At 37.8% G+C, this 26,071-nt stretch overlaps 1 protein-coding gene across 4 annotated transcripts; it reads left to right on the top strand.

Annotated features, from left to right (window-relative positions):
• Window positions 1-24,030, top strand: LOC139468519 (histone acetyltransferase KAT6B-like). 4 transcript variants are annotated; one of them, XM_071250525.1, is made up of 19 exons: window positions 1-339; window positions 909-1,824; window positions 4,328-4,436; window positions 6,843-6,955; window positions 7,609-7,690; window positions 7,870-8,023; window positions 8,183-9,087; window positions 11,370-11,470; window positions 12,915-13,033; window positions 13,708-13,780; window positions 14,136-14,366; window positions 14,572-14,665; window positions 14,907-15,053; window positions 16,551-16,635; window positions 16,948-17,107; window positions 18,510-18,611; window positions 18,906-19,017; window positions 19,421-19,677; window positions 20,972-24,030. In XM_071250525.1, exons 2-19 carry the CDS (start codon window positions 1,213-1,215, stop codon window positions 23,534-23,536), a joined length of 6,021 nt encoding a protein of 2,006 aa, XP_071106626.1. In that variant the 5' UTR covers window positions 1-339; window positions 909-1,212; the 3' UTR covers window positions 23,537-24,030. The 4 variants fall into 4 exon arrangements, with proteins under 4 accessions (XP_071106626.1, XP_071106625.1, XP_071106627.1 ...); XM_071250524.1 differs by having other exon boundaries at window positions 16,948-17,164; XM_071250526.1 differs by having other exon boundaries at window positions 5-339; window positions 8,183-8,421; window positions 16,948-17,164; window positions 20,972-24,027.
• Window positions 24,031-26,071: the final 2,041 nt, after the last annotated feature.

Genomic DNA, 26,071 nt, shown 5'->3' with positions numbered 1-26,071 from the left:
TCATCAATCTGGATATTACATGCATATAGATCACGTACAAAGCTATGTGATTCATTTGTATTTCATCGCTGATAAATGACAATAACGACACGAAAATCCGAAAGAGACGTGCACTTCATGATCAACATCTAAATTCTCCCAAAGAATTGGCTAGCGTCTGTTATGAGACGGCGGCCATATTTGCTTGTACGGCTTTCAAGTGTAATGGTGGATTTGAAAGCTTGCGACTTTTAACAATTTTCCTGGTGGCGTACAGACAATACATAACCCCAATTGTATTGATTTTGAAGGACAAGATGCCATAGTTGCCAAATATAATATTAATGGCACTGGAAAATGGTAAGTACGCTCAAAAATTACCTATTTCTTCCCGTATGTTTTGGAGTGTATTTGAAACCCCGATTCGACCAAAGCGGTTATGGTTAATATATTTTGTTACATGTATAAGTCACATTATTTGACCTGCCGTATATATACATGGGGTTGAAATACTATTTTATATTGCAAAGCGATATCGTTTAAACGTCCCAATAAGTGGTTACTGGATTTTTTTGTCAGTACGCAGAAGCCGCGACCGCCATTTTGTCTGTTTCAAGCTCAAGACGGGAGGGAAAGTTGCGTCGCCATTTTTACCCGCTGAAGCCAAGATCTGTGCAAAAAATAGCGATTACTCAGAATTTTCAACTATTTCGTATGTGATAGTAATGACAACAAATTGTTGATGTGTTGCTGTAAGTGTGTCAAGTTGGCAATAGATAGGGCCTTTGTTCGGCGGTTGTCCTTTGTCTACGCGCTGTGTGTTGAGCCGAGAAGATACCGTGTCAGTAGGTCGGTTTTAATTTTAAGGATATTGTTAGTAATTTTTGTGTTACAAGGAGAATAATTGTAATATTTTCTGCTTTTTTCAGATGCCATAGACGTTTAGAAACAGACGTTACCGCTGTCATCTCATCCAAAATGAACACCTTTGGTTGACGGAATTCTCAAGAATTGTGGATTTATCAAGTTATTTCTCGAAATAATAATTTATTTTAATTTTTCTAACAATTACCTAATATATCCAATATATTGGAGTGATTGTCACATCCGATGTGGCAAGTTAAGCCAATCAACTTTGTGAACACCGGAGAGTTGCCGACTCGGGTGGACATGATGGACTGTTGTGACAAAGCAAATCGAATCAACAAAGTGTAACACTGTGTTACCCCCAACATGGTTAGGGAGGGGGACACGGGTTTGACCAATCCGACCTATGCAAAATGGTTGATTGAAGCTATTAAGAAAGTTAAACAACAGAAGCAGCGGCCGAGTCTAGAGCGAATAAGCAATGCAGTCCGTCAAAACCACAAGGTCAGTAAAGAATCTATCGAGGAACAACTTGAGTTGGCTGTTACTGATGGAATTGTACTGAAAACTTACAACAAGGGATTGATCTCTTACAAGGACCCATCTCGTATTGTTCAGCTACAGTCACGAAATCTGAAGATCGGAAAGAAAGATGACCTAACTAAAGTCATCGTGAGAACTGTGAGAGAGTTGGGTGAAGTTGGAGGTTCTAGCCTGAAAAGCATTGAGAAGTTTATCAGGAGAAGCTATAACATTGAACTGTGTGATGGAGTTGATTTGGCACAGCAAATAAAATTGTCCATAAAATCTGGCATTCAAAAAGGACTACTTTTGCAGGATGGAAGATTCATTAAACTTGGGACTGCACCGGTCAGTGAATCTGATTCTGCTGGCTCGAACAGCAGCAACAGTTTTCACAGCAGTATTGATGATGACAAACACTTTGACGACATCATTTTGCCGTTTGAAAGACACAAAGTAAGTATTTGTGAATGACAACACATATCATATCACAGTCATATATCATGTTTTATTGAGGATATATTTAAGATTCTATTAAAGTTGTTTTTGTTTTGAATAGACCCCTTTTCGTGTATCGATTTTCTAGGGAGTAGTATCTGTGTATACATTGACTTATTTTGTCACTCCTGTTAAACACTAGTATCTAACAAAAAATTGTACCAGCTGGCCTTTTGAAAATCTATACAGTTTACTTTATGTATTATTAGTTGATATGCAACTTGTCACAAGCACATGCATGTTAGTTGTTGTGATTCCTGAGTCACATGGCTTTGTTTACCCTGGAAGCGTGTCTAGCTGGCAATCCTGCGGTTGGCAAGTTCTCGCTTTGCCAGGACAGAACATTCTTCAGTATAACTGGGTCGCAGTCCTGCTAGCTTTATTTACCCCATACCAAACAAAGGGGGTTTAAACATTTGCATTTGTCTAGCTGGTTGACTGACTCTTTATGTGAATGGTGAATTTAGACACCAGTTGTAAGTCTTTCGTGTGTTGTGCTTAGTTAAATCTTTCTCAACACATGTGGAAAGAGAGAGGGAAGTCAGTAATTGGCTGATTAAATTTGTAGGATGAGCAACAGAGATAAATGGTGTATTTGTAGGATGAGGTGTCCAATGTGCCCTTAACAGTGAATTAGCATGCCCAGTATTGCCCACTGTGGCTGCCTGCCTGCCCAACAGCTCAGAGGAGCAACGAGCCTTGATAATGTCGCAAGTAGCTCTTGTATTGATTCTGACGGCACTTGCCTAGTGGAAGCCATAGTAGCACAATCTGTTTGTGTGGTGTTTCTCTTTCGCTGATTGATCATGTGATACCCCTTCCTTGATGGCTGCTCAATCAATACGGCCATAGGGAGCTGGCTTTCTGAAAAGTGTCATTAGTGTAACAAGGCAAGTGCTGCATAATATCTGATACTGTTACACTCTAACTGACACTAGATTAATTGCTATTGGGGGAAGACAGTGGGGAGATTCAGTAAATTATTAAGCTATTAGAACTTGAAGGTTATAATTATCGTGTTAAATCTTAAAGTTAGAGTGTATGCATATGTTCATTCGCAGGATATATCAACAGATAGTGGTCATGGGGAGCTGTTGACATGATTTTTGACATATGGTTATCTTGGTGATAAGGTACAGAGATTGTAATCCATCCTGGGAAACTGTCACATACTAAAGAATGATAAAAGATTTTACGGGAAATTTGTTTCTTTTATTATTGTGCATTAATAGCTGTCTCTCCTAGAAATTGTTAGTCTGCTAGCCCAAACTTGTCATATTACTCTTTTCGTGTACGTTGTCATTAGCCAAGGTTTCCGGGCCAAATGAATTTTTACTGGATACCAATTTTGTGACTGTGACTAAACATGCCCATGTTAAAGATAGACATAGTATCTTAAACATAAATTTGGTAATAAATTGTAAGTTTCAGTTAATGCACATATTTTGCAGTTTTTAAAATGATTTTATTGTGGTGCTAAGAAGTATAAAATAATCTTGTATGGCTTTCACATATCAGCACTGAGCTCACAGTAATAACCCCAAGCTATGGCTTATGTGAATCTTTAGCAGAGTAATGATAGCACCTGGAAGTCAACAGTACTTTTTCTGTAAGAGTTGGCAAGTTGATACTGAAGTTGTGCTTGAGGTGCTTATAGCATCCCTCCAGAGGTCATGTCATGGGCCTTTCAGTTTTTCTTAATGTTTATCGATTTGGGTACTGACATATCCAATACTAAGTGCAATAGATGATAGTAGTTGTGAATTTCCTGTTATTGTCATCACAAGGAAGTATTTAACTTAGCACAAATTTCAGTGTAACAGCAATCATTTCCTGTTTCTGTAGACGCGTTTAACTTACTCTCGCATTGTTGTATGCCAAATTCACAGTATTAGAAAGCAGCACTAGTCCTGTTGTCCCAACTATTCATAATTGTTAAGGTATCATGGGATGAATTTTTTTTAAATTGGAGGATTTTTATATTACTTTTATGATAATTTCTACTACTGCAGCTTTAATGGTGTTTAATGTGGTTATTAGCTAACTGGTTCATTATTTACATTTCTTGTCAAACTGTTCAATTAAGAATATTTTGAGTAGATATTTTTAGCATATACTTTGTGGCGTTTTTGCTTCCTTTATACCATCAACTGATACAGTGTATGTAGTGACAGCTGTCTCAATGAGAAGACATTTATCCTTTTGGTTAAAGGGTACAACAAATTATAGTGTACTTTAATCAAAATTTGTTTGCCAAGATTTTGAGTTACTGTGTAATAATTAATGTTTAGATGTATATCTTTATATTTGGATTGAATACTTGTTGGTAAAGTAACCCATTACCTGTGAAATTAGGCATGGTTGCAGTTGGTTGGACTTTCTGTGAAAGCCACATTCAATATTTCATTTTAGCATGTATTTGATGTAATCAAGAGTCTTAATATGTCTAATTTGTTTTCAGAAACTTGCCAAGCCACTGCCACTCTGTAGCTTCTGTCTAGGGCCAGCAGAGAAAAACAGGGACGGCAAATTTGAAGAACTCATCTCATGTGCAACTTGTGGTAGTAGTGGTAAGATATTGACCAATTTCGTTACTAGTAAAATATTAAATGTAAATTCAGAAAGTGTTAAAGAATGTGAAAGAAGTAATAAGATTGCTTGAGCTGCAAGAATGTGTTCTGATGTTTTCTTTCTGATATGTTTGTTTTGAATTACAATGATTGTTTATGAAGATGGTACTACTGAGTTTAGAAAGAAAGTTTGTGGATGTGTGACAGTCATATGAGGGGTAATTAAGATACTTAAACCGTACACATTTGTGGTCTCCATGTCTTGAGATTTGATGAAGCTAAACATCCAACCAAACAAGCACAAAGTTTTAGCATGTGCTTATATAAGTCAGACTATTATGCCCTTCTGGCTTCGTCACTGCATGGAGCTCTAACGGAAATACACAAAACAAGATTGGTAGTGTTTGAGGGCGCACACACACACTCACACACTTGTAGAAGTGGTGACGTAACTGCACAGAAGATGACTAGCTGTTGATGACAAAGTGACAGTTGGTGACAATGGCTGATCTCGCTAACAGATGAAAATTGAAATTCTGCAAATACAAAGTTAAAGGTAATAATGTTAAACTCACTGAGCTAACATATTGAATAGTTCTGTTTTCAGACTGATTTGTTGTAATTAATGTTGTTTATCTTTCATCTTCACCAACACACAGCACAGGTTACTGAGGTTACATAGATTATTGTAGAACACTCCTATCTGCAAGTAATATATTTAGCTAGACATTCTTCCCAGGTAAAGATGTAGAAATAAAGATGAGGTGTCAGCCTTTTCATTCCTTCAATGTTTCAAAATCATGTGATAAACATAACGCTATTGCATTAAATGTGGAAGAACAAATCAAAATGACCTGTCAGTTAAATTGATGAAACAAATACGTTTACTCATTAAATTTTATTATTTAGACATGTTGTTCAGTCACTGCTTAAAACATCCAGGATGTTATATTCCAACTGTTAAGAGTTCAGCAACAAGTTATTTATAGCATCCCTGTGGTGTCCTATTTGCAGGAGCAGCATTTGAGTGGCCTGGAATAATCATTTTCATATTTTGAATTTACCTTCCACCTGAACATAATGTTTATTGACACATCAAGCTACATTCTGCACTGTTGTTGTATGCACTTGAAGAGCCAAGTACAGTGATGTTCAGACAGCCTGATTGTCATGGACTTGACTGTCTGTAACCTGACACACTGTTTCTCAGGTATTTGATTGCCTTGTTAGTGTACATTCCTGAGGTACTGAGGCCTCTGGAAAACATCAGTGATCCAAACCAAGGATACTCCCTTGCTCGACTAATCTGGGAAGATAAGTAGCTATGAACCTAAACACCTCTTTCTGCTTAACCCACTGCTGTCTGTACTGGGCTTTTGCAAAAAACTTCAGCTGGCAACTTATCACCCATGTCCAGTTTCAGATTACGTAGTTGGATACACCAGTAACTTTGAAAAGCTTGCATTATTCTGTGCAGGGTGGAGTTATTGTCAGTCTACATGTGATGTTCATTGTCATTGCAGAAATTGTAAGACATTTTCTGTGTTAATTTTATACCACTTAACTAACTAATGATTTAGTTTTATCAGTTGATTATCCTCTATAGTCTCTTGGCATTGGCATAATGGACCATGTTTTGAAACTATTTTGTTGAAAAGGATACATTTTGTGGGAGGGTGAGATACTTTTAGGAAAGTTACTTGGGTCTTACTCTTAAACAGGCTGATATTCAAATTACTTAATCATTGTTGCAAATACCATGGAAGCGTTCAAAGGCACCCTTAATTCTTAACCCTGCCAAATGTTATGACCGATCCAATGTTTGTTTTGTGATTTTTCACTGTACAATAGATAACAAACACATCATAACTTTAGAATAGTCTACAAACTTGTAGAGTATTTGAGAACATTGCCTCTACCTACACTGTTTTAAAATTTGATTAACCATTATTCGACCACAACATGGAATTTTCTGCTTTGTCTAACAATTGCAAAATATCTGTCACTCAATATCAGTCCAAACAGGGTGTTTTCAGGCTTTTGAAACTATCAGACGTATGTCAAAACATTGGTTGCTGTGCTTACATTTGCACCAAATTTATGTGTTTTCATTGCATTCTGTAAACATTCATTGCCAATTCTTTTTAACATCTATTAAATACATCAACTTGATGTGAATTCCAAATATTTGACAGTGCAATATTTACTTTGGTTGGTTGCCTGATATTTCTGAATGTTGGACTCACACAGTGATCTTTCTCACCTAAAACTTAATGGTCAATTGAAAAATTTAACTAGTAAGCAATACTTCCAATGCCTTGAAAACCTTCCTTTATTCAGCAGATACTAGATCAGTTTTCTAATATTTTTGATTCCCTCATTTGATTGTGTGTTTTTGGTTTTCAGGTCATCCAACATGTCTCAAATTTGCGCCCGAACTGGCATTGAAAGTGAGAAGATTGCGATGGCAGTGTATAGACTGCAAAAGATGTTCGTTTTGTGGGAAGTCTGGAAAAGAGGTCAGTAATACTGAATACTGCATAGGATGTATCTGATATAAAAGCTTCCTGTAAGGCACAAACTTGGACCATTGCTCAAAGTAATATATTTGTCAAAAACTTTAACTTCATCTTTTCAAATACATACAGTCCTCAGTTATTTGTATATATGAATTGGCAGTTCCAGTAAATTCTGGCCTAGAATTATTATGACATTTGTCACATGCCTATCTCTGTGCATTGTTAATAGCAAACACGTTCAAACAAAACATGAGTCAAAGCTGTAATTTCTTCCTTACATTGGACAACATTTACTGCAAAACTCAAGTTTCTGCTACACATGAACCCCACTGATAATTTCTAAAGTTTTGTTGTTAAACAAATAGGCAGATTTTACATGTCAGTTATTATGGATATCCAGATAGTGTCTTGAGTATGCATGAGAAACATCCAGTAATACATGCACTTTTATGTAAAGAAAAACAGTTGAAAGCAACCCCCTGCTGCCCTTTTCTGGCCAGTGTTTTGATTTTGAGATGTGTAACATAATGTTTGATGGCATGTCCAGAAGGTTGATTTGAGATATGCATGGTTAATGCTCTACACACCAGTTTGTATCACAGTTGAAAAACATAGATGTTGAGAAATCTAACAAAAAGTGTCTTCTCTTTCAGGACAATATGCTCTTCTGTGATGCCTGTGATAGGGGATATCATATGCAGTGTTGTGATCCACCATTGAACAAAGCTCCAAAAGGTGAGGCCAATATGATGAAGATACACTTCAGACTAAGGCAGTAAAGTTTAAGCTAATAGTTTGTAAAGCTTGATCGACTGAAAATAAAGTATTGTGTCATACAGTATGAATACTAATAATCAAATACAACAATATCACAATGGTGTGGATCTTATTGCATTTGTTCTTCCTGATTGTAGGGGCATGGAGCTGCAACATATGTGATCCAGATAGGGGTAACAAGAAAGGGAAAAAGTTCCTTGAAATGGCAGCACGATATACACAGCGGCTGAGGGCCAAAGAAAAGGCAGCTAAACTTGAAAAAGCAAAGGCAGTCCTCAATGCTGCAAGAAAGTGAGTACAGTCAAATTCATTCAGATTATGTCTCATTAATGTTTTGTGGAAGCTCTTCATACATTTTTGTAGATGTTCTTCTGATTTAGTTGAGAAAATCCTATAGATTGCATTTGCAGTAGTCCAATAACTTTAATAAATATGAATTTACTTTTACAGGCAATATGAATCTGTGACTTCTGGGAAGGGCCTACCTCGAGGGCGGCGTCCAAAGCACAGAATTCCTGGTACTACTTCCATGTCCTCATCATTGTTGATGGCCACAACAGGGAATAATGTCCATCTGAAACACTACAGGTCCCTGGAAAATGGTCACAGCAGCAGAGAGGACAAGGAAAACACACGGGCAGCAGCATCAACGGCAGAAAATGGCAATCATAGCTCCTCCTCATCCTCATGTGAGTCAGACAGTGATGAGGACTTGAGCATCTTACAACCTTTCATGGCTGTCAACAAACCTAAGGGCTTAATAGATGGCCTATCACGCTTCTTTACTCCGTCTAACAAGAGAAAATCTCGAGTCTCACTTAGTTCTTTAGAAGCTGACTTGGCAGCTCTAGTGTCTAAGCCAAAACCTGGTCGACCCAGCAAATCGCGACAGGCTGCAAAAAAATTGTTGAAAAAGTCCAAACTTTTACAAGTGAATAAAAGACGCAGATTTCATAACTGCCCACCAGGTAGTGGTCAGCTTAAGGGCCTTTTTGATGGCCTTTCACACCTGTTTACTGCACAGGGGGATAGGAAGCGTAACTTTCCAATTTACACACCACCAAGGGGCATGCAAAAGCTCTTGTCAATACAGACTAGTACACCTATTCAAGACCCTTTCTTGGATATTGAGATTGATAAACCAGACAATCCCTTTGAATTTACTGGCATAGAGAGCCCTGTAATTCTCCCACCTATCAGGGGTAGGGGAAGGGGAATTCACAAACCTGACTGGAGTGACTTAGGATTTCTCTCGACGTCCCTCAACAAGCACAAAGGACGAGGACGAGGGGTTTCCACGCCAACCGAAACCTCTATTGGCAGAGGGCGGGGGCGAGGCCGTGGACAGAAAAAGGGTAAGATGATTGATGATACTTACACAAAATCAAGCGATGTGGCAATGTCTTAAGGCAGAGTAGCTAGTGAGAAAGAACTGTGTATTCATGAAATGGGCAGAATCTGAAACCAGACTTTAGAAATGGGCAGTACTTGTCCTGTTTGTGTACAATGCCATTGTGAATGCATTGATCATCATTCTGTCTTTGGAAACCTCCTATCCTATCCTGGAACGACAACGAAGATGTTTCACTCTTGATCAACTACCTACCTGCTACCCAAATTTGAAGGAAAGCCTTCTGTGACGAACATGTGCATGGCTCTCACTCTCCAGTTACCTCTTCCTACCTAGATACTCACTCAGTCACTCACTCACTCACTCACTACCCATTCACTCACCCACTGTCCTCTTCTCTACTTGCATCACAATAACCAAATAAATAGGCAGATAGTACCAGCCATGAAGATGCCATGTAGTTGTTACAGTATGTAGCTTATGTCTGCTTTCCTTCAGTAGATTAGTTCGGGTTTGGTTGGTTGCGGTGTTTTTATTTGAATCTGCCAAGTCTGAAATGGTTTGTCAAACAACACTCCTATGGAACGCATACAAGTTCAACTAAGAGATTTCGGGAAAGTGTGTTTGTAATACATGGCTTCAAAAGAGCCTTTGATCTGACCAGTCCTAGTTTGATGAAACCATAGCCAATCAACATGGGTATTCTGTGGAAAATAATGAACAAAGATTTTGAAGTCCAACTGCTTATCTTTCAACATGCTGAATACCGTGATTGAATTTTTTGCTACTGTTGTTGCTGAAGGTATATATAATTATGTGACAAGGTTACGGTTCAAGATATGTTTGAAGTATTCATGAAAAGCAAAACAAGGCCAGGCCCACTTAGACAGTAGATCTATTGCACCTTGCTCAGTTGTTCCATAGGGTGGACGGCATGCCATTTCTAACTTTTCATAGTAAACATTTAACCAAGTTAGTTACGTGCAGCTTTCACTATTCATGTTTTAAGTTTTCGGCACTTTTGATATGCTGCTTGTTTGTAATGAAGAATTGTCTCTTTTTTTCATGTTATTTATACAAAAATATGTATCATGATCATCATGCCTGATCTTGCTTAGTTTCATATAATTTTGTTATAATGTTTGTGAAGTTGTTCTGATCATTTTTCATTTTTCTTTTCAGCTTTTTGTTACCACTTTCATTTTAAAGTATTTGAACAGATTTGGTTTTACTGAATTTGATATTTTGCTTTTAGCTACAGAAGCCTTTGTCTATGTGTCTTTTCATGGGAAATGCATCGTTTTAGCTCTGGCATCACATTATTTAAGAGTATAAAATCTATGCTTTCCCTCGGTATTTAGGTGATATGTCGCTCAGAAGATTCCACAGTTGACCACTGTCTAGTATGACTGACAGAACAACAAGTTGATTGAGCCACATTAAGACATAGGCTAACGGATGTTTGAGGGGATGCCAGCATTTAACATGGAAAATACAGTTAAAGCCATCTGTCCAAGTCTCTGGTGGTTGAAACGCTTGAGGTCAACTGATCCGCACCGCGACCAATCTGAACCAGATTGTATCAATTAGTCGCAATAAACAGTGGATCTTGATGAACTAGTTATTTCATTATTGGGGACAGATTCATGAGTTTTTTATTTCAGTGTGACACAAATGTTTATGTGTTACATTGTTTTAGAGAATGTATTATACATCTCACTGTGTGAATGTTATTGAGATGGCCTTTTACTCAACGAGAGTATCATCTTCATAAACTGTCATTGTAATTGTGTTGATATTTGAAACATTTGTTCCATTTCCTCTCAAGGTATGTATCAGTGCTCTGTTTTATTGAATGTGGTGATGATCTCTTGATACCAATCTGTGGATTGGGTGCAAAAAAATCTGAAACCAATTTTATAAGAGACCTCTGGTGTTGACATGTTTGCCATTACTTGCACTTTTACAATGTTTTCTCTTGTATTGTGACAAAAACATGTTTCATGTCATTTGAAGCATACATAACGTGACAAGTGAAGTAAACAATAAACAAACTTTTATGTCATATCAGCAAAATGAATCTGTATAGGCTCCCACTGGTGCTATATCTATTGTGAATGAGGTTATTTTGTTTGTACCCTAAAAAGATATATCTGTACCAATGTGTATGGAAATGCACTGAAGATTGCAACTGTTAAGTATGAACACTGATCCACACTGCGAGAATGATGAGATTTGCTGTGCTTCTGTTGATATGGTTTAACACTTATTTATGTTGTGTTACAGACAAGGAGAGCTCTGCAGCCCCCCTGCCTCACTTGGTGACTGAGGGTGACATTGATCTGTTCAAGCAGGCGCAGGAAAAGGCACAGCAGTCGCTCGGACAAGTGAGTTGGCCCGGCGGCTATGGTCACAAGGTCTCTGTCGTAACATGCAAGCACTGCTTTGCTTCTCCTTTCTCTTTCACATTTTAATCTTGTTCATATGCCATCATTCATAATGCATCGTGAAATATAAATGCTTTGAACTGAATTTGTTCTGCGTTTTGTAATGTTTGATGTTATATATGCAGTGATGAGAATCTGTCGCGAATTTCCATGAATTGACCACAAATTTGTTAAAATCGGATGGCTTCCTCGATAAACACCTCCAAATTATGGACCGTATATATACAACTTGATGAAAATTAATCAATTACATGTAAGAATGTCTTCTTGATGTATGAAAACTTCTAGTAAACAGAAGTATATATGCATTTGGATGTAAACTCTCTTTGCAAGCTATGGTCCAACCTAAACAGTCTGAATAAAAATCCTCGTAATATTGCTGTGTATTCTGGTACATGAAATCCAGAAAAACGAATTTTCAATTTTGAAAATGTTTTTGCAGTAATTGATTAGTTTGATGTTGGAAAATTTTAACGGTGTAATGAAATCTGTAATTATGAAATCAATAAAAATTCAATTTTATTTTTTGATGACAGGCATGATGTTGTATTTGTTTTGTTAAGTGTTTTATGTTGAATGGCTATCATTGATATATCATGTAATTTGTGGTGTCTCACAAGTGTCTCTGTCAGCCCATGCACTCTTCCCTGTTTTTGCATTTGTATTCTTTTGACATTGCTGCTTTTACCTGCTTTTCCAGTTTTAACTGTTTTAAAACAAACTGTGTGTTTTCTTTTTTATTTCAACTACAATATTCATTAACAATTTGTGACCAAGTTTGGAAGTGTTACTGATATTCTATTATTATGACGTTTGAACATATTGAAATTGTGTCAGAAAGATTACGAGTTTCTATGCAATACAGAAGAGAAATGTACACTGGAGGAACAGAATTTTTCATAATAAAGATATACTGAAACTGCAACTTGCAAAATATACATGAGCCTTTCTCCTCACACTCATTCCGTCAAGTTTTTACCAAGAGATAGTCTTTTCACAGTGGTTGGCTTTTGTGGCCAATATGATTCATACAAATATGTCCCAGTGGAGTGAGTTGACACCATTCCTAACACTGGTTTACAGTGGCATATTTATAAGTCAATAGAATAAACAACAAGTTATGTATTTAGATAAAGCTGTGAATCTCAGTAGTCATAGGAATATTTTGTTGTTGATTGGGCAGTGCATTTGATGTGAGAATGAAGTTTGATTGATCTGTGATATTGCACATTATTTGGCTTGCTTCCTGTGCCTTTGCATGTGTTGACATTATGTATATTTGTCCAGGTGTCTTCCTCATGTAACTGGCATTCTGAGTGCTGGATATTGGCCATGGCTTGAGTACACAACTTGTAGTATAACCATTGTTTGTTTTGCCTCTCAGAGCTCCAACACAGGAGATGCTCCGTCCGAACCTCAACACCGATTTCCACCATGTATTGAATTTGGGAAATATGAGATACAAACATGGTACTCATCTCCCTATCCACAAGAATATGCCAGGTAAGTCAAGACCGTGGTACTTGGAAATTGAAAATTTGAAAATGTGTCCATTAGCAATTAGAGAGGTTAACAAAGTGGAAAATCACTTCATCTAATTTTTAGATGAAAACAGGCAGCCAGGTAAAGAATTCCCTGCTGTCTTGACTTTTTTAAGATAACATGACCTAAAATAACACTTTATTATCCCAAAGGAAATTTGGTTTTCATCAGTACAAGGTCTCACCATTTGTTAAACACGCATGGCACTATCGAATAAATGCTCAATTATTTATCACAAGACTTATTATAAAACCTGGTACTAGCTGGTATGAATGAAATCTGAGCCCTGGTGGCTATTCATTGCTTTTATTAAGATGATGAAATAAACTATTTTTATACCATGTGATCAGTTAAGCATGGATTCAAAGTTATGCTGTTTTATGTTATGGGCCTAAAAACTGTTGCATGCCTCTCATGTGAGACATGTGATACATGGCACTTTCCAAATTACGGGGGATCCTGGGGTCCTTGAGGTCTTCTCTTCTCCTCGGGTATTTGAATCTAGTGTCCCTCTAAATCTTATTCTGAGTGTTATGACAAAGACCCTTTGATATTCATGCTTAATTTCGAACACAACATAGAAGTTGTCAGTTGAACATTACTTGCATTTCATACTGAAAATCTCTTGTTTTCAGGTTACCAAAGTTGTACATATGTGAATTTTGTCTGAAATATATGAAGAGTAGAAGCATTCTCCAAAGACACATGGTTAGTCAAGTTCTTTTTTATGTGCATTGTTCTACATTTACATTTTGATTGAATCATAATGTAAAAAAGGTGAAAGTTAGTTTACACTGACCGAAAGTAACCCAGAAAGCCTAAGTAATGATAGCACACTGGAACACCATCAAGATTTAAGATTTTATTATACCACAGGATACTCTTCTACACATTTAGACTGGCTTCTTCCCTGGAAGTATAGTCAAGTGTTTTTTCATCATAAATCAGATTTTGCAAGTTGCTAAGTTGTTTTTGTCTGTGTTTTGTGGGTGTGATATGTAATGAGGTTGTAGCCTGACACTCTATGACATTTTGTGGCATCTGTGTGTTTTCTTCTCACCAGAGCAAGTGTGGCCTCCACCATCCTCCAGCCAATGAGATCTACAGAAAAGGAGATCTCTCTGTGTTCGAGGTGGATGGCAATGTCAGCAAAATATACTGTCAGAACCTGTGTCTACTAGCAAAGCTGTTCCTTGACCACAAGACGTTATACTACGATGTAGAACCATTCCTCTTCTATGTACTAACACACAATGACGACACCGGATGTCATCTGGTGGGCTACTTCTCAAAGGTATGTTTGTATGATAGAAACAATACCTAGGGGCAAGAATTGATGCTACGAAACTGTGTAACACTCTATAGAGAAGAAGTTCAAATGTAACAGGTATGAATGTGACTTGAGTCTACATTGGCTATGCTTTTATGAACCCTTGTAAATAGAAATGCATGTCTTGATGTTATGTCTACTGTAAATGAATGATTTACCTACATTCCAGGAGAAGCACTGCCAACAGAAGTACAATGTATCCTGTATCATGACAATGCCACAGCACCAGCGGAAGGGATATGGCAGATTTCTCATTGAATTCAGTATGTATCTGTTATGCTCAAGCAAACTTTTTTATGATAAAATATCTGTATTACGAAATAGGTTTTTCATAGAAAATTGTAACAGAGTTAATAGTTCAACAGTTTGGCTATTGAATTGACTACCCATAATCTATTTGTCCTATATGGTTCGGCGACATATAGTCGTGTACAGTATCTGCATTGCAATAGATTAGATTTGAATATATGGTGTTGTGAATGAAACGATTGGTTTCCTGTGCAGGTTACCTACTGTCAAGGATTGAAGGTCAACCTGGCTCCCCAGAGAAGCCACTGTCAGACTTGGGGAAAGTCAGCTACATGGCATATTGGCGCAGCATCATCATTGAATACATGCACAAGGTGGCCGACGATAAAATAACCATCAAAGGTCAGTAGGGTAGTCAAGTTTTCTATTCATATTTTGTATTTAATCTCTTTTTGTGGCTTTGTAAGTTCTTAGCTCTGATTGACCGAGTGGTAAACCTGCCTTATCAGATGTTTGAGAAGCTAACTCTTCTTGCCTATTCCAAGTGCAAGATGGGATCAACATTCAAACTCAATGCACTTTTAGAGAATATGTACTATGTTGAAAAACTGTTTAACAAACTACTCTTTTTGTCAATATGAAGTAAGTTTCCTGAATCTAAGTTTGATTGGAACGTACAATTGTCTAGAAACTGCAACATATCTCACTTCTACGAACAACGGTTGTGAGCTCATTTATATTAATGAGTTATACCTTTTATGGAAAAAGTTCCCTGAAACTTTTACATCATCATAAGTCATAGGCTTGTCCATTAAACTTTAGAGATAGTTTTCCTGTTCATATGGCCCATGACTGCTATGATTAGATTGATGTGTTCTGTTGGAAAAAGCAGTGCTATTGCCTCTTGAAATTTGATTTGCAACTATCACACATGGGAATACTAGTGATTTCGGACTAGTGATTTATATTAAATCCCTAGGTTTGGGGAGAAATCAACTGATCTTTCTAGATTTTCACTTGTCTTGGGCTGACAGACTTGAGGCCTGGTCTATCCATTGAGACCTTAGTTTTTGCCTTAAACTCAAAGAAGAAAGTGTAGTAACTCTCAAGGCTCTTTCAGACAAGCAGAATTCATTCTCTGTTAAGCATAAAGAGGTTGAAGTATGGTTCAAATACATTGCAAAGGAACATTTTCTGTCATCTGCATGCTTGATTTTTATATACAGTTTTACCAAGGAATTCCGTCCATCCATCTGTCCGTCCTTCCTTCCGAAGACATTTATTTGTGTGACCTATAGCTTGAAAACTGCTTCATGAATACTTTTCAAATTTGGTGAACACCTTTTATACCTATAGGAAAGTCGCAGTGCAAAGTTTGATTTCTATTTTTGGATTTTCTGACAAAATACATATTTTTATTTTTTTTAATTTAGAAATTGTTTACTTAATCATTTCTGTGATCTATAACTATGAAACAACTGCATGGATTATTTTCAAATTTAGGGACCAGTTTCCATACTAATAGAAGATGTGCAGTGCAAAGTTTGATTTTGATAGTGTATATTCTGAAAAACATATGATGTTTATAAGTTTGTGAACTTAGAATTCTTTAAATTCAACATTTGTGCAACCTGAGACTTAAAAACTACTTCATGGATTCTTTTCAATTGGGGTACAGTGTCTATACCAATAGGAAAGATGCAGTGCAAAGTTTGATTTCGATAACTGGATTTTCTGAGAATATATTGCTTTATTCATGTTTTGAACTTAAAAATATGTTGGGAGTCAAAGTTGGGGATATTAGTGAGCCCTGCTCACTTTTTGTCTTGTTATTTACGGTTATGCAGTGTCTTGAATTCTAGGAAATTGCAAATATTGCAACTTTGTCTTTTTTTCCAGCTATCAGTCGTTCTACTGGGATGTGTCCTCATGATGTTGCTGGAACCCTGCAGCAGCTGACCTTCATGATCAAGAAAGATGGAAAGTAAGTATTGAGACTATATATTACAACCAAAGAACATGTTGCTAATTACATGTATCCCTTTAGTAAGAAAATACTAAAAAACAGTTTCAGTATTCAGTGATTGTGTGTCATACAGTTGGACATGGCGTGTGGCAAACAACAAGTTTTTCTTCAGTTACTGGAATTATTTTTTTTCTTTCATCAAGGCATCTATAGTGCCATATAAGTCTCAATATCTTAAATGCTTTTTTCATTTTTGTTTTGTTTTTTATTAGATTGCAGTAAATAGGTGTTACATTTACTATAATAGTAAATACTGTACATGTTTTTTAGAATTGTCATATCTGTGAATCGCAAGAAGATCCAAGAATACATGGATAAACTGAAGTTAAAAGCACACCAACGTCTTGAGCTAGATGCTGAGTGCCTACGCTGGACTCCTTTAATATCAAATCAAACTCTATTGGAAGAAGAGAAACGTGCTGAGAAAGAGGTGGGTCCAAGGTTCCGTCTGCCATTTGGAGCTCCTACAACTTCTAGATACTTTAGGGTGGGTAATATTTGGGTTGTTGTATGGTGGCATGCTTGTGCTGTGAAGACCATTTCTGTATGGGATGTTACCAGCAACTCTTGGGCTTTTCTTGTCTGCACCCACCTGCATAGTGTACTTTTGTTTCTCAGGGGTATCTTGTAGCAAGGTATGTCATTATTACTTTGACCATTATCCACATTTTGTATGTAGTTCTGTTATGTCCTTAGATAGCTTTTCTTCATCACAAATGTAGTTGTTTCATTGGGAAAGGAATGAAGTAGCATATCATATCATTTAAAGCCAAGACTCATTTTAGCTAAAGCTTTGCCATGAATGCTTTCGCAGTAACATGCATTATACTCAATCATCCTAAACTAAGATGTGCGTCATTTGATATAGGGTAAGGTGCAGCATGACATGCACAAAGTTTGTATAGCTATGTACACTAATTGCAGTGAGAATAATGTTTTTCATAGAATGTATCATTTTGAACTGTGTTGGCCTAGACTACACTTTCAAGTCTATCTTTTATGTAGAAAACAATCTAAACCTTTTTGATCATGGTATTGAACAGTGATAGTCTCTGGGGATAAGTCAATGCCAAGCTTCTTGCAAAATGTATTAAGTGATGTCTGATATTAACATTTGCCAGGAAGGTTGAGAGAAAACTCATCTGAATTCGATCAATACATTTCTGAATCTATTCAGGAGACTTCATGAATGTAGAACCTTGATGTGTGAATTTTTTGGTGTTGTAATCCCAAAGACTTTAGTTCATTTTATCATCTGAATTTTTTTTAAGTAGATATACCTCACATATTTTGCACATCAATAGAAAAGAACATATCATTTTTTTTAAATACATGTTGGTGACAGTCTTAGAAAAAATAGTCATTACTCTCAATTTCATACATTGAGTGTTTGGTTTATATACTTCGTCGCAACCAACTCAATAATCTATATCCCGGTATGCTTTATTTGCATGTTGTTGTTTCATAAGAACTGTTCATTTCTTTAATACTGATTCATGAACATTTCATTGCACGCTTCATTTAGTGTGTCAGAGCTATGTTCTGTCTGTTGTTGTCACACCGAAAAATATATAAAGAAGCAGGTCGTATTAATAACCAGTATCACATGATGTCAAATTGTCATTAAGCAAAAGATGTTGCAAGAATGTTTTCCCACTGTATTTGCAGTATGTTAAGAATGTAACAAGGTTTAAACAATATATTCATAATATTTATTTCAAAAATGGTGTCTGTTAAGAATAGTTTAGAAAGTCTTATGAGTGTGAAGTCTAGGCGTTTTGGAAATTGTATCTATATGCATATTAAATGAATGTGTTAATCATGTGCTACAGTTACGAGAGATGAGTGAAGTGGTCAACAGCATAGCAGAAGACCGACGCCAGCTGCTAGAAGATTCAAAGCTCAGTCCTGTAAAAGAGGTCCCAATCAAAAAGGTAAGCTGGGTTTGAACAAACTGCCATAAAGGCCTTAAAAAGTGTTTATGCCTTTGAATGTTGTAAACAACGTAAATCCATTAAGGCCTGTTGTCAGGGTCCATAAAGCTTTGATTGACTTATCATTGAGTTAATACTATGAAATCTTCTATGATATTGAAGGCATTAGACTTGATTGTTGTTGCTTCAAGTTGTTACAACTCATCAGATTTCAAGGACCCTTGAGGAAGTAACTCCTCTCATCTCCTCCCAATTCCATATTCAGTTTGCCTTGAAAAGTGAATGTATTTTCAGGTTGGCAAGAAGCCAGGGAGAAAAAGGTTGAACAGCTTCAAGTCTCCTGAGCCAGAACCCAAGAGATCTCGGAAGAGTCTTATGACAGAAATCAGCAACAGCTACCTTGAAGGTGAGGGATTAGTTTGTTAAGACTCTCACAACACAATTGCTAACTACATATGTTAGTTTATGCAACCAATTGATTTTTGATATGTTAATATTTTGTTCAGCCAAGTGATTTTGATGTTGCCTTGAAATTAAAGAAAAAAAGCAACAAATCTGATTGGTAAGGTCATATGTAAATTGAGACTTAGGTTGATATGTCATCATCTGGTCTGTCCGTCTGTATTTAGAAACTTAAAAACCATGCAAGATTTTTCATCCAAACATGATACATATATTCACCAGGGCCTGAAGTATGCCTTATGCTATTGTGGGGGCTAGGGGTGGGGGGGAGGGGATTTGTCATCTTCTGATGACTTATATTTTGATATCTTAGATAACTCATGTGTATTCATATTTACAATCCCCAGATAAACTGAAGAGTGTTCCTAAAACAGAAGACAATCTTAATGGCAACAATTGTAATAAAATGTCCAACAAGACTCTAAAGAAAGAAATCAAAGGAAGACCTGAGATCACACTTCGAAGAAATGGACATATTGTAGCAGAACATGTTGTTCAGAAGAGGCGAAAGAGGAAAGGTGGCTGGCCAAAAGGAGTTCCCCGTGGCTCGCCTGTGAAGAAAGACCCGGTGGTACGTCGAGGCCGGCCAGGCAGACCACGAAAGGTGGGTGCTCCTGCATGAGCTGTGACAGGTGTGACATAATGAGATCCGCATCCGGATCAGTAGTTCATGTAGATGGCTTGTCCGGCACTATTTGCCATATCATGCTTTTAGTTTTCTTTTCTTCTCTCTTGAAAATGTATATCAGGGAAGATGAATATCAATGATAAGAAATTTCAACTGTGCTGAAGTATACATATTGCTTGAGCTAAGTACCTATCATTTAGAAAAGAAAGAGAAATAGAGTGCCTTATGTTCTCCTTGGACCATTGTTTATGCAGATTCATATTTTAAATGTCGAATTCCACAGATGCTAAATGTTATTGAAAATCTATTAAGACTAAATGCGCAGTGGTGAATCTGCAATTTGGCTTATGATACGTCTTGCAACCTGTAACTATATCACAGGTTTCTGACCAAAATATCTGCCTGCAAGATCATTTATTGTTCACAAAGATTGAAAACTTGCCTTCTTTTAATGGACATTTATAGAGGCAATCTTGTTTTGGCTGAATGGGAATGTGTAATGTAAAATTTGTCCATTAAGGTACTTGATGCACAATATCATTCTGTACATCCTTTGTTATAGCTTGGTTATTATTGCACTCTACTCAATGATTGTTCCATGCATTATGAAGAACACAAGATTCATAAGGATGTCACATTATGCACACGTTCACTTTTCGCATGTGGTATTTTATGTATTAGAGAAGTATTTTTTCAATTTGCTTTCTTCAAGATTTTTAACTTGTCAACCTGTGGTATCAAACCATGTCCAATTGTGCAATATTTTCTCACTACTGTTGACGACAAACATTAGATTTAGCTTGTGCATAATAGTTAAAGAACTAAGATTGTACTGACATCACTCAAGGTATGTGTATCACAATCCAGTTGCCCCATGTAGTACTGAATAGTGTATTGCTTATTCAGAGCAAAGGGATGAACTTCCTATTATTTGTTGAAAAGGAGGGCCAATGTCTTTTCATATCGATAGAGATGCTGCAAATCTCATGAAGTACTTTAAGCAGAGAAAGATGCCTTGTGTGTAAGAAAATATTGGAGGAAGGAATGCTGTGTTTTACTCCGATATCTGTGTTATATGAAGACAGGTACCTTGATCTGAATCTGTCTGAATGTCTTGTAATCTTCCAAGAGAGCTTAAAAGTCTTGTCTTCTCTTTCAAGGAAATATTGATGTAATTATCAAATGTTTCCTTTTATTCTTTGAAGAAGGTATCTTTAAATTCAGTCCTAGGAAACTAAAGAATGCATCCAATTCCTATTTTTCTCTTCAGCTTCGCCACAGAACCCTGGTGGAATCTCAAGTCTCAGGTGCAGAGGAAAGTGATGGCCCATCATCCCCAGTGGATCCAAAATTGGAAAACAAAAGTGATACTGAGGAGGAAGAGCCTGAGACAAAACGTGAAGAAGAGGAGGATGTTGATGATGAGGTGACCATCAATGGAGATGTCAGTAAGTTGACAGATGGTAGTGATGGGGAGGAGATGGACATGGATATCACAAACACTTCTGTACAGAATTCAGTGTCACCTGACAAGACAGTGTCTGTGAACAGCACTGCAGACTCGGGTAGACAGAGCAAGAGTGATGATGTGGCCGACTGTGATGACAACAATGAAGAGAAAGACAGTAAGAGTGATGATTCATCGTCATCATCATCGTCGTCGTCTGATAGTGACAGTAGTGATGATGATGAAGATGATGATGATGAGGAGGAGGATGAAAGTCAGGAGGAAGATGAGAAGAAGTGTAGTGAGGTTGATATAGAGGTATCTGTTAAGGCCCCAATTGAAAGTGAGAAAGTGGTGAAATCTGTTGATATTCATACCAATGGATTTGACACCGTAAGGGAAAAAGAGAATGGGGAAACAGTTGAAAGTGCTATTAAAAGTGATGATGATGAAGATGATGATGAGGAAGAGGACGATGATGATGATGAAGAGGAGGAGGAAGAAGATGAGGAGGAGGAAAGTGAAGAAAGTGAGAAAGAGGAGACTGTAAGTTCACCCAAAAATGTTCCAAAATTGGAGTCTCCAGCAAGTCTGGAACAGGAAAGAGAAACATTACCCAGTGAGTCTTCAGGTCCACCTGAGCCAAGTCCAGCCATTGAACCTACAGAATGTGTGTCTGATTCAAATAGTGATGATGGGCCCCCTGCCCCTCTCACGCCACAAGTGCCAACTCCACGGCCTATGTCTCCTAACGTACCCATGCCAAGCCCAGGTGCCAACCCAGACTCTGAGCCAGAGCCTGAGCAATTGCCTATGCATGAGCCAGAGCCACGGCCACCCACTCCGCGCCAAGAAGAGCCAGTGATTCAGGAGAGCAAACAACCAGAGACTCCCCCATCTCCACAAGTACCAACACCAGTTCCTGCAGCAGCAGCAGCTGAAACCCCAATAGCAACATCTGCTTCAACTAATTCCTCTGTGGAACACACACCAGAGACAGCAGACATACCCAGTGATGATAATTTCCAGGATATTAGTAGTGATACCACTGTGCAGGATACTCTCGGTGCCTCTAATAACTTTGAGGAAGCTCTTGCACAGGAACTGAGGAACAATTATGAACAAATTGACAATAGTGCAACAGGTAGCATTGCAACCGAGCAAATGGCTCAGCGTGACATGAGCATGAACAATGTACAGCCCCCAACCCCGAACCATCCAAGCCAGACCTGTAGTAGTGTGGGACCTGTGTTTTCACCTCAGAATACGCAGATCAATAACATGCCTAATACCAATCTAGGCAACAATGGATTTAATACAGTTGATATAGATGTGACACAGTTAGGTCTTGAGTCCCCTACATCGATTAGTAGTAATGAGATGGCCAACAACTCAGTTGAATCTGCTCCCACCCCTAATTATTCTGATTGTGCACAAGCACAGATGCCCCCAACCCAGATGCCTCAACCACAGCAGCTACCCCCTGCAACGCCACAGCAACAACAGCAGCAGAGCTGTGCTCAGGTTCAGAGTTGTGCTCAGTTGCCACAGAATTGTTGTATTCAAGCCCAGCAGTCGTACTGCAATAACCAAAGTCGTGTGACTCGATTCATGGACACTGTTCAACATCACCCAATGCAGATGCCTGTAAGTACAGGAACGTACCTTCCACCACCAGCTACAAGCTCTGTGGTATACGGGTCATCTGGTTCAAGTTACAGTCCTAGTATGCTACCCCAGAATACCCACAGACTGGTTCACAATAATACTCCTTGTGGAGGACAACAGAACACGGGCAACTACCAGAATCCAAATAGCTGTAGTTTGTCCAAATTACAGCAAATGACTGCTAATATGATGGACTTGATGCATGAAAATACCATGACCCCACCACCCAATCTGACCCCTCCACCTCATACCATGACCCCACCTCCGGCCATGATCCGCTCCATGGCAACTCCGCCCATTCCCAATCTTCAGCCACAACTTCAACTTCAGCCTCAACAGTGTAGCAAGTACCCAAGGAGCAGACAAACCACACGTAAACCTCAAAGTGCTAACCCTAATGTGACTGTAAACCCCAGTGTGCCGTTCACTCCAAACGTGACAATTCAGCCAGGGTCTGGTATGCTTCCCCGGTACAATATGAACGTGTTCAATAGTTATCGTCAACCAATGATAAATCATGGTTATATTCCCAACCATGGTTTCTTGAACCAACCTCAACTGCCAATGCAGGTTGGGATGATGAACATGCACCCTGCAGCCCAGCAACCCTTCCAGCAACAAATGCAGCAGTCCCAGTCCAACAACCCCATGTACGCTTACAGCTATATGACTGCTCCATCACTCAACATGAACAATGTTAACCCTGTCATGCGGAGGTAGTACTTGCCCCACTGACATACAACACATGCCATAAAACTTTCATTGCATTTCATTTTGTGTATATATATCAGAGAGTTTGCTCATTTTCACCCATTTTCATTGTTTGCATTTGTTCAGGTGCAAAGTGTTAAACTAATTTATGCCGTGATGGATCACAAGATGATAGTGACATTTGTGACAAGTGATCAAAGATCTCAGACATGAGATAGTGAGTGCTATGTTCAATAAGTGGAGATTACTACACCCAGCAGAACAAGATAATCATTGTTTCGTAGACATGGTTTGGACATTTTGTCCTAGACATGCTGTACATTTGACTTAAAAAGTTCACCTTCTGAACACAGGGACATCCCGAGTGTCTATTTTACTAGATGTCTCAGGTTTTTCTTACTTAGAGGTCAACTGTTGTACAGTTTTTATTATTTCACCTTCCATTGATAACTGTGAGGTCGTATTTGTCTGATGGTATATTTTTGTCTAGATTGTAAAGATCTTTAAAAAAAATGTGCATTGTGCATTTTGAATAAATTATAACTTAATTCTATTTATCACTCATCTGAGTGAATGTCTTTTTGTCTTTATCATGATGAAGAGCTGAATACAAACACAGAACTGGGACTCCAATGAAGTCAAACATCGTAGAAAACACCTGATGTGAGGCAGTAACACCTTACACACTGGACTCTTAGATTCAGAATTTCTTATGAAACTAGAAAAGTGTTTGCATTTAAGATTATTAACAAACTACCAGCAACACGGATGTAGTACATTACTAGAACCACCACATGCCAAGTCAAGATGAAATACCTTGTATTGAAAATTCATTCATTAAAAAGTGAAGGTTGAACAAAGTTTGCATAACTACCAAAGGGCTTAGAAAGTTAATTGTCTTCAATTTGATCATGGAGTTCCACCATTGTAAAATATAACAAGAAAACAGTGTTATCACTATCCTCCACCAACAGTGAGTGAGTGTGTTTGGTTTAACACCACAATATTCCAGTTGTATCTCAGTATTGCAGCTTAATGTGGGAGGGAAGCTAAAAGTGGTGCAGGTCTCAGACATTTACAACTTGGGTGAAACCCACGAGCATGGTGCATACAAAACTAAAAACAATTCGGGTGAACCAGGATTTGAAACCACGATCATAGGTTTCTGCGCAAGGGATGCAACTCTGCACAGCGAGTTTTTTTCACCTTGGACAACTGTGCCACACATGTCCCCTCCCCAGCCATCTTGTTTGTACAATAGTGAATAATATGGAATAGACTGAAATTAATACACACATAAAGGCCCCTTCTCTGGAATAGAAAATTTATGGCACCTATTTTAGAATAATGTCTTGTATGTATAGATCCTTTTAGATAAGCTTGCAATACTTCATTAATATAACTTAAGTGACTATGAATAACATGGAATTTAAAAATGTTTTTTTTTTTTAAGACAGTCTTGACAAGTATCTCTTACAAAAGCATGCAAACCTTAATTCATGGAACATGTCATTTTTGCGAAAATTAGTCCCCATTTCATATGCATAAAGTTGCAAAGCAGGGGCCATAACTGAATTTAAGAACCTAGTTTGGAAATAATTTAAGATCATGACCAGTAACATCTGTGTAAACTTTAATTTCTCCATTTAAACTTAAAAAACTTGTCCCCATTGGGATGCAGAAGGATGGATGGCCATACTCCATTCCTATATCCCCTGCCCGAATTCGTGGCTGGAGGATAAATATGTATAGCCATTACCTTACAACTAAAGGAGTAAGATGTTTGGGTAAATTGGAAATGCTGGAATTTATTATTCAAATCGTTCCCCACTGAAGATGTATATGAATTTAGCAGTTTATGATTAAACAGAAGAATGTATTGGTTTCACACACAGCTATAAATTACAATGTCTGGACCTAGACTTAAAATAGGCCCCAGACTGCAGGGCACAGCCTCTTGACACCTGTGGTAACTCAAGTTGGACACTGACCCAATATTACCGTAGTTGAGATAAAGACAAAGTTCCTTCAGTTGGGGCACTTATTTCTCGTTAAAGATGCCACAGTGTGGATATGTTTTCTCCGTCAAAACATTTCAAGGGACCCACCCTGAGCATGTACATGAACAAAGAAATATTGAGGTCTTTAGCAACCCATGCCTGTCATAAGAGGAGACTAACGGGATCGGGTGTTCAGGCTTGCAGACTTGGTTGATGCATGTCATCGATCCCAAATGCATGGATCGATGCTCATGGTGTCAGTCACTGGATTGTCTGGTCCAGACTCGACTATTTACAGACCGCAGTCATGTAGTTGGAATATTGCTGAGTGTGGCGTTAAACAAAAAACAACAACAATCATAACAAAAAAACATAAGAAAATGACATTTTGTAATCATCTGTCGGAAACGATGAAACAATATACAAATCATCAAAGGTAATTTTATTAAATAGGTTTGATATTCACATAAATGAGACAACTCCATACAGCTCTACAGCTGTTACCATGGTCTTTCTTCCTCCATCTCAGGAAGGTAACCTTTGA

This window comes from Haliotis cracherodii, unplaced genomic scaffold, assembly GCF_022045235.1.
Source record: "Haliotis cracherodii isolate W230 unplaced genomic scaffold, xgHalCrac1.p SCAF_2, whole genome shotgun sequence".
Taxonomy (NCBI): Eukaryota; Metazoa; Mollusca; class Gastropoda; order Lepetellida; family Haliotidae; genus Haliotis; species Haliotis cracherodii.
This window is presented reverse-complemented; position numbering and strand designations above follow the sequence as displayed.

Coding starts and splice junctions, on each gene's coding strand:
- LOC139468519 (XM_071250524.1), top strand. CDS start 1,213: ATGGTTAGGGAGGGGGACACGGGTTTGACCAATCCGACCTATGCAAAA. Junction 1,825..4,327: donor TGCCGTTTGAAAGACACAAA/GTAAGTATTTGT, acceptor ATTTGTTTTCAG/AAACTTGCCAAGCCACTGCC. Junction 8,024..8,182: donor GTCCTCAATGCTGCAAGAAA/GTGAGTACAGTC, acceptor TTACTTTTACAG/GCAATATGAATCTGTGACTT.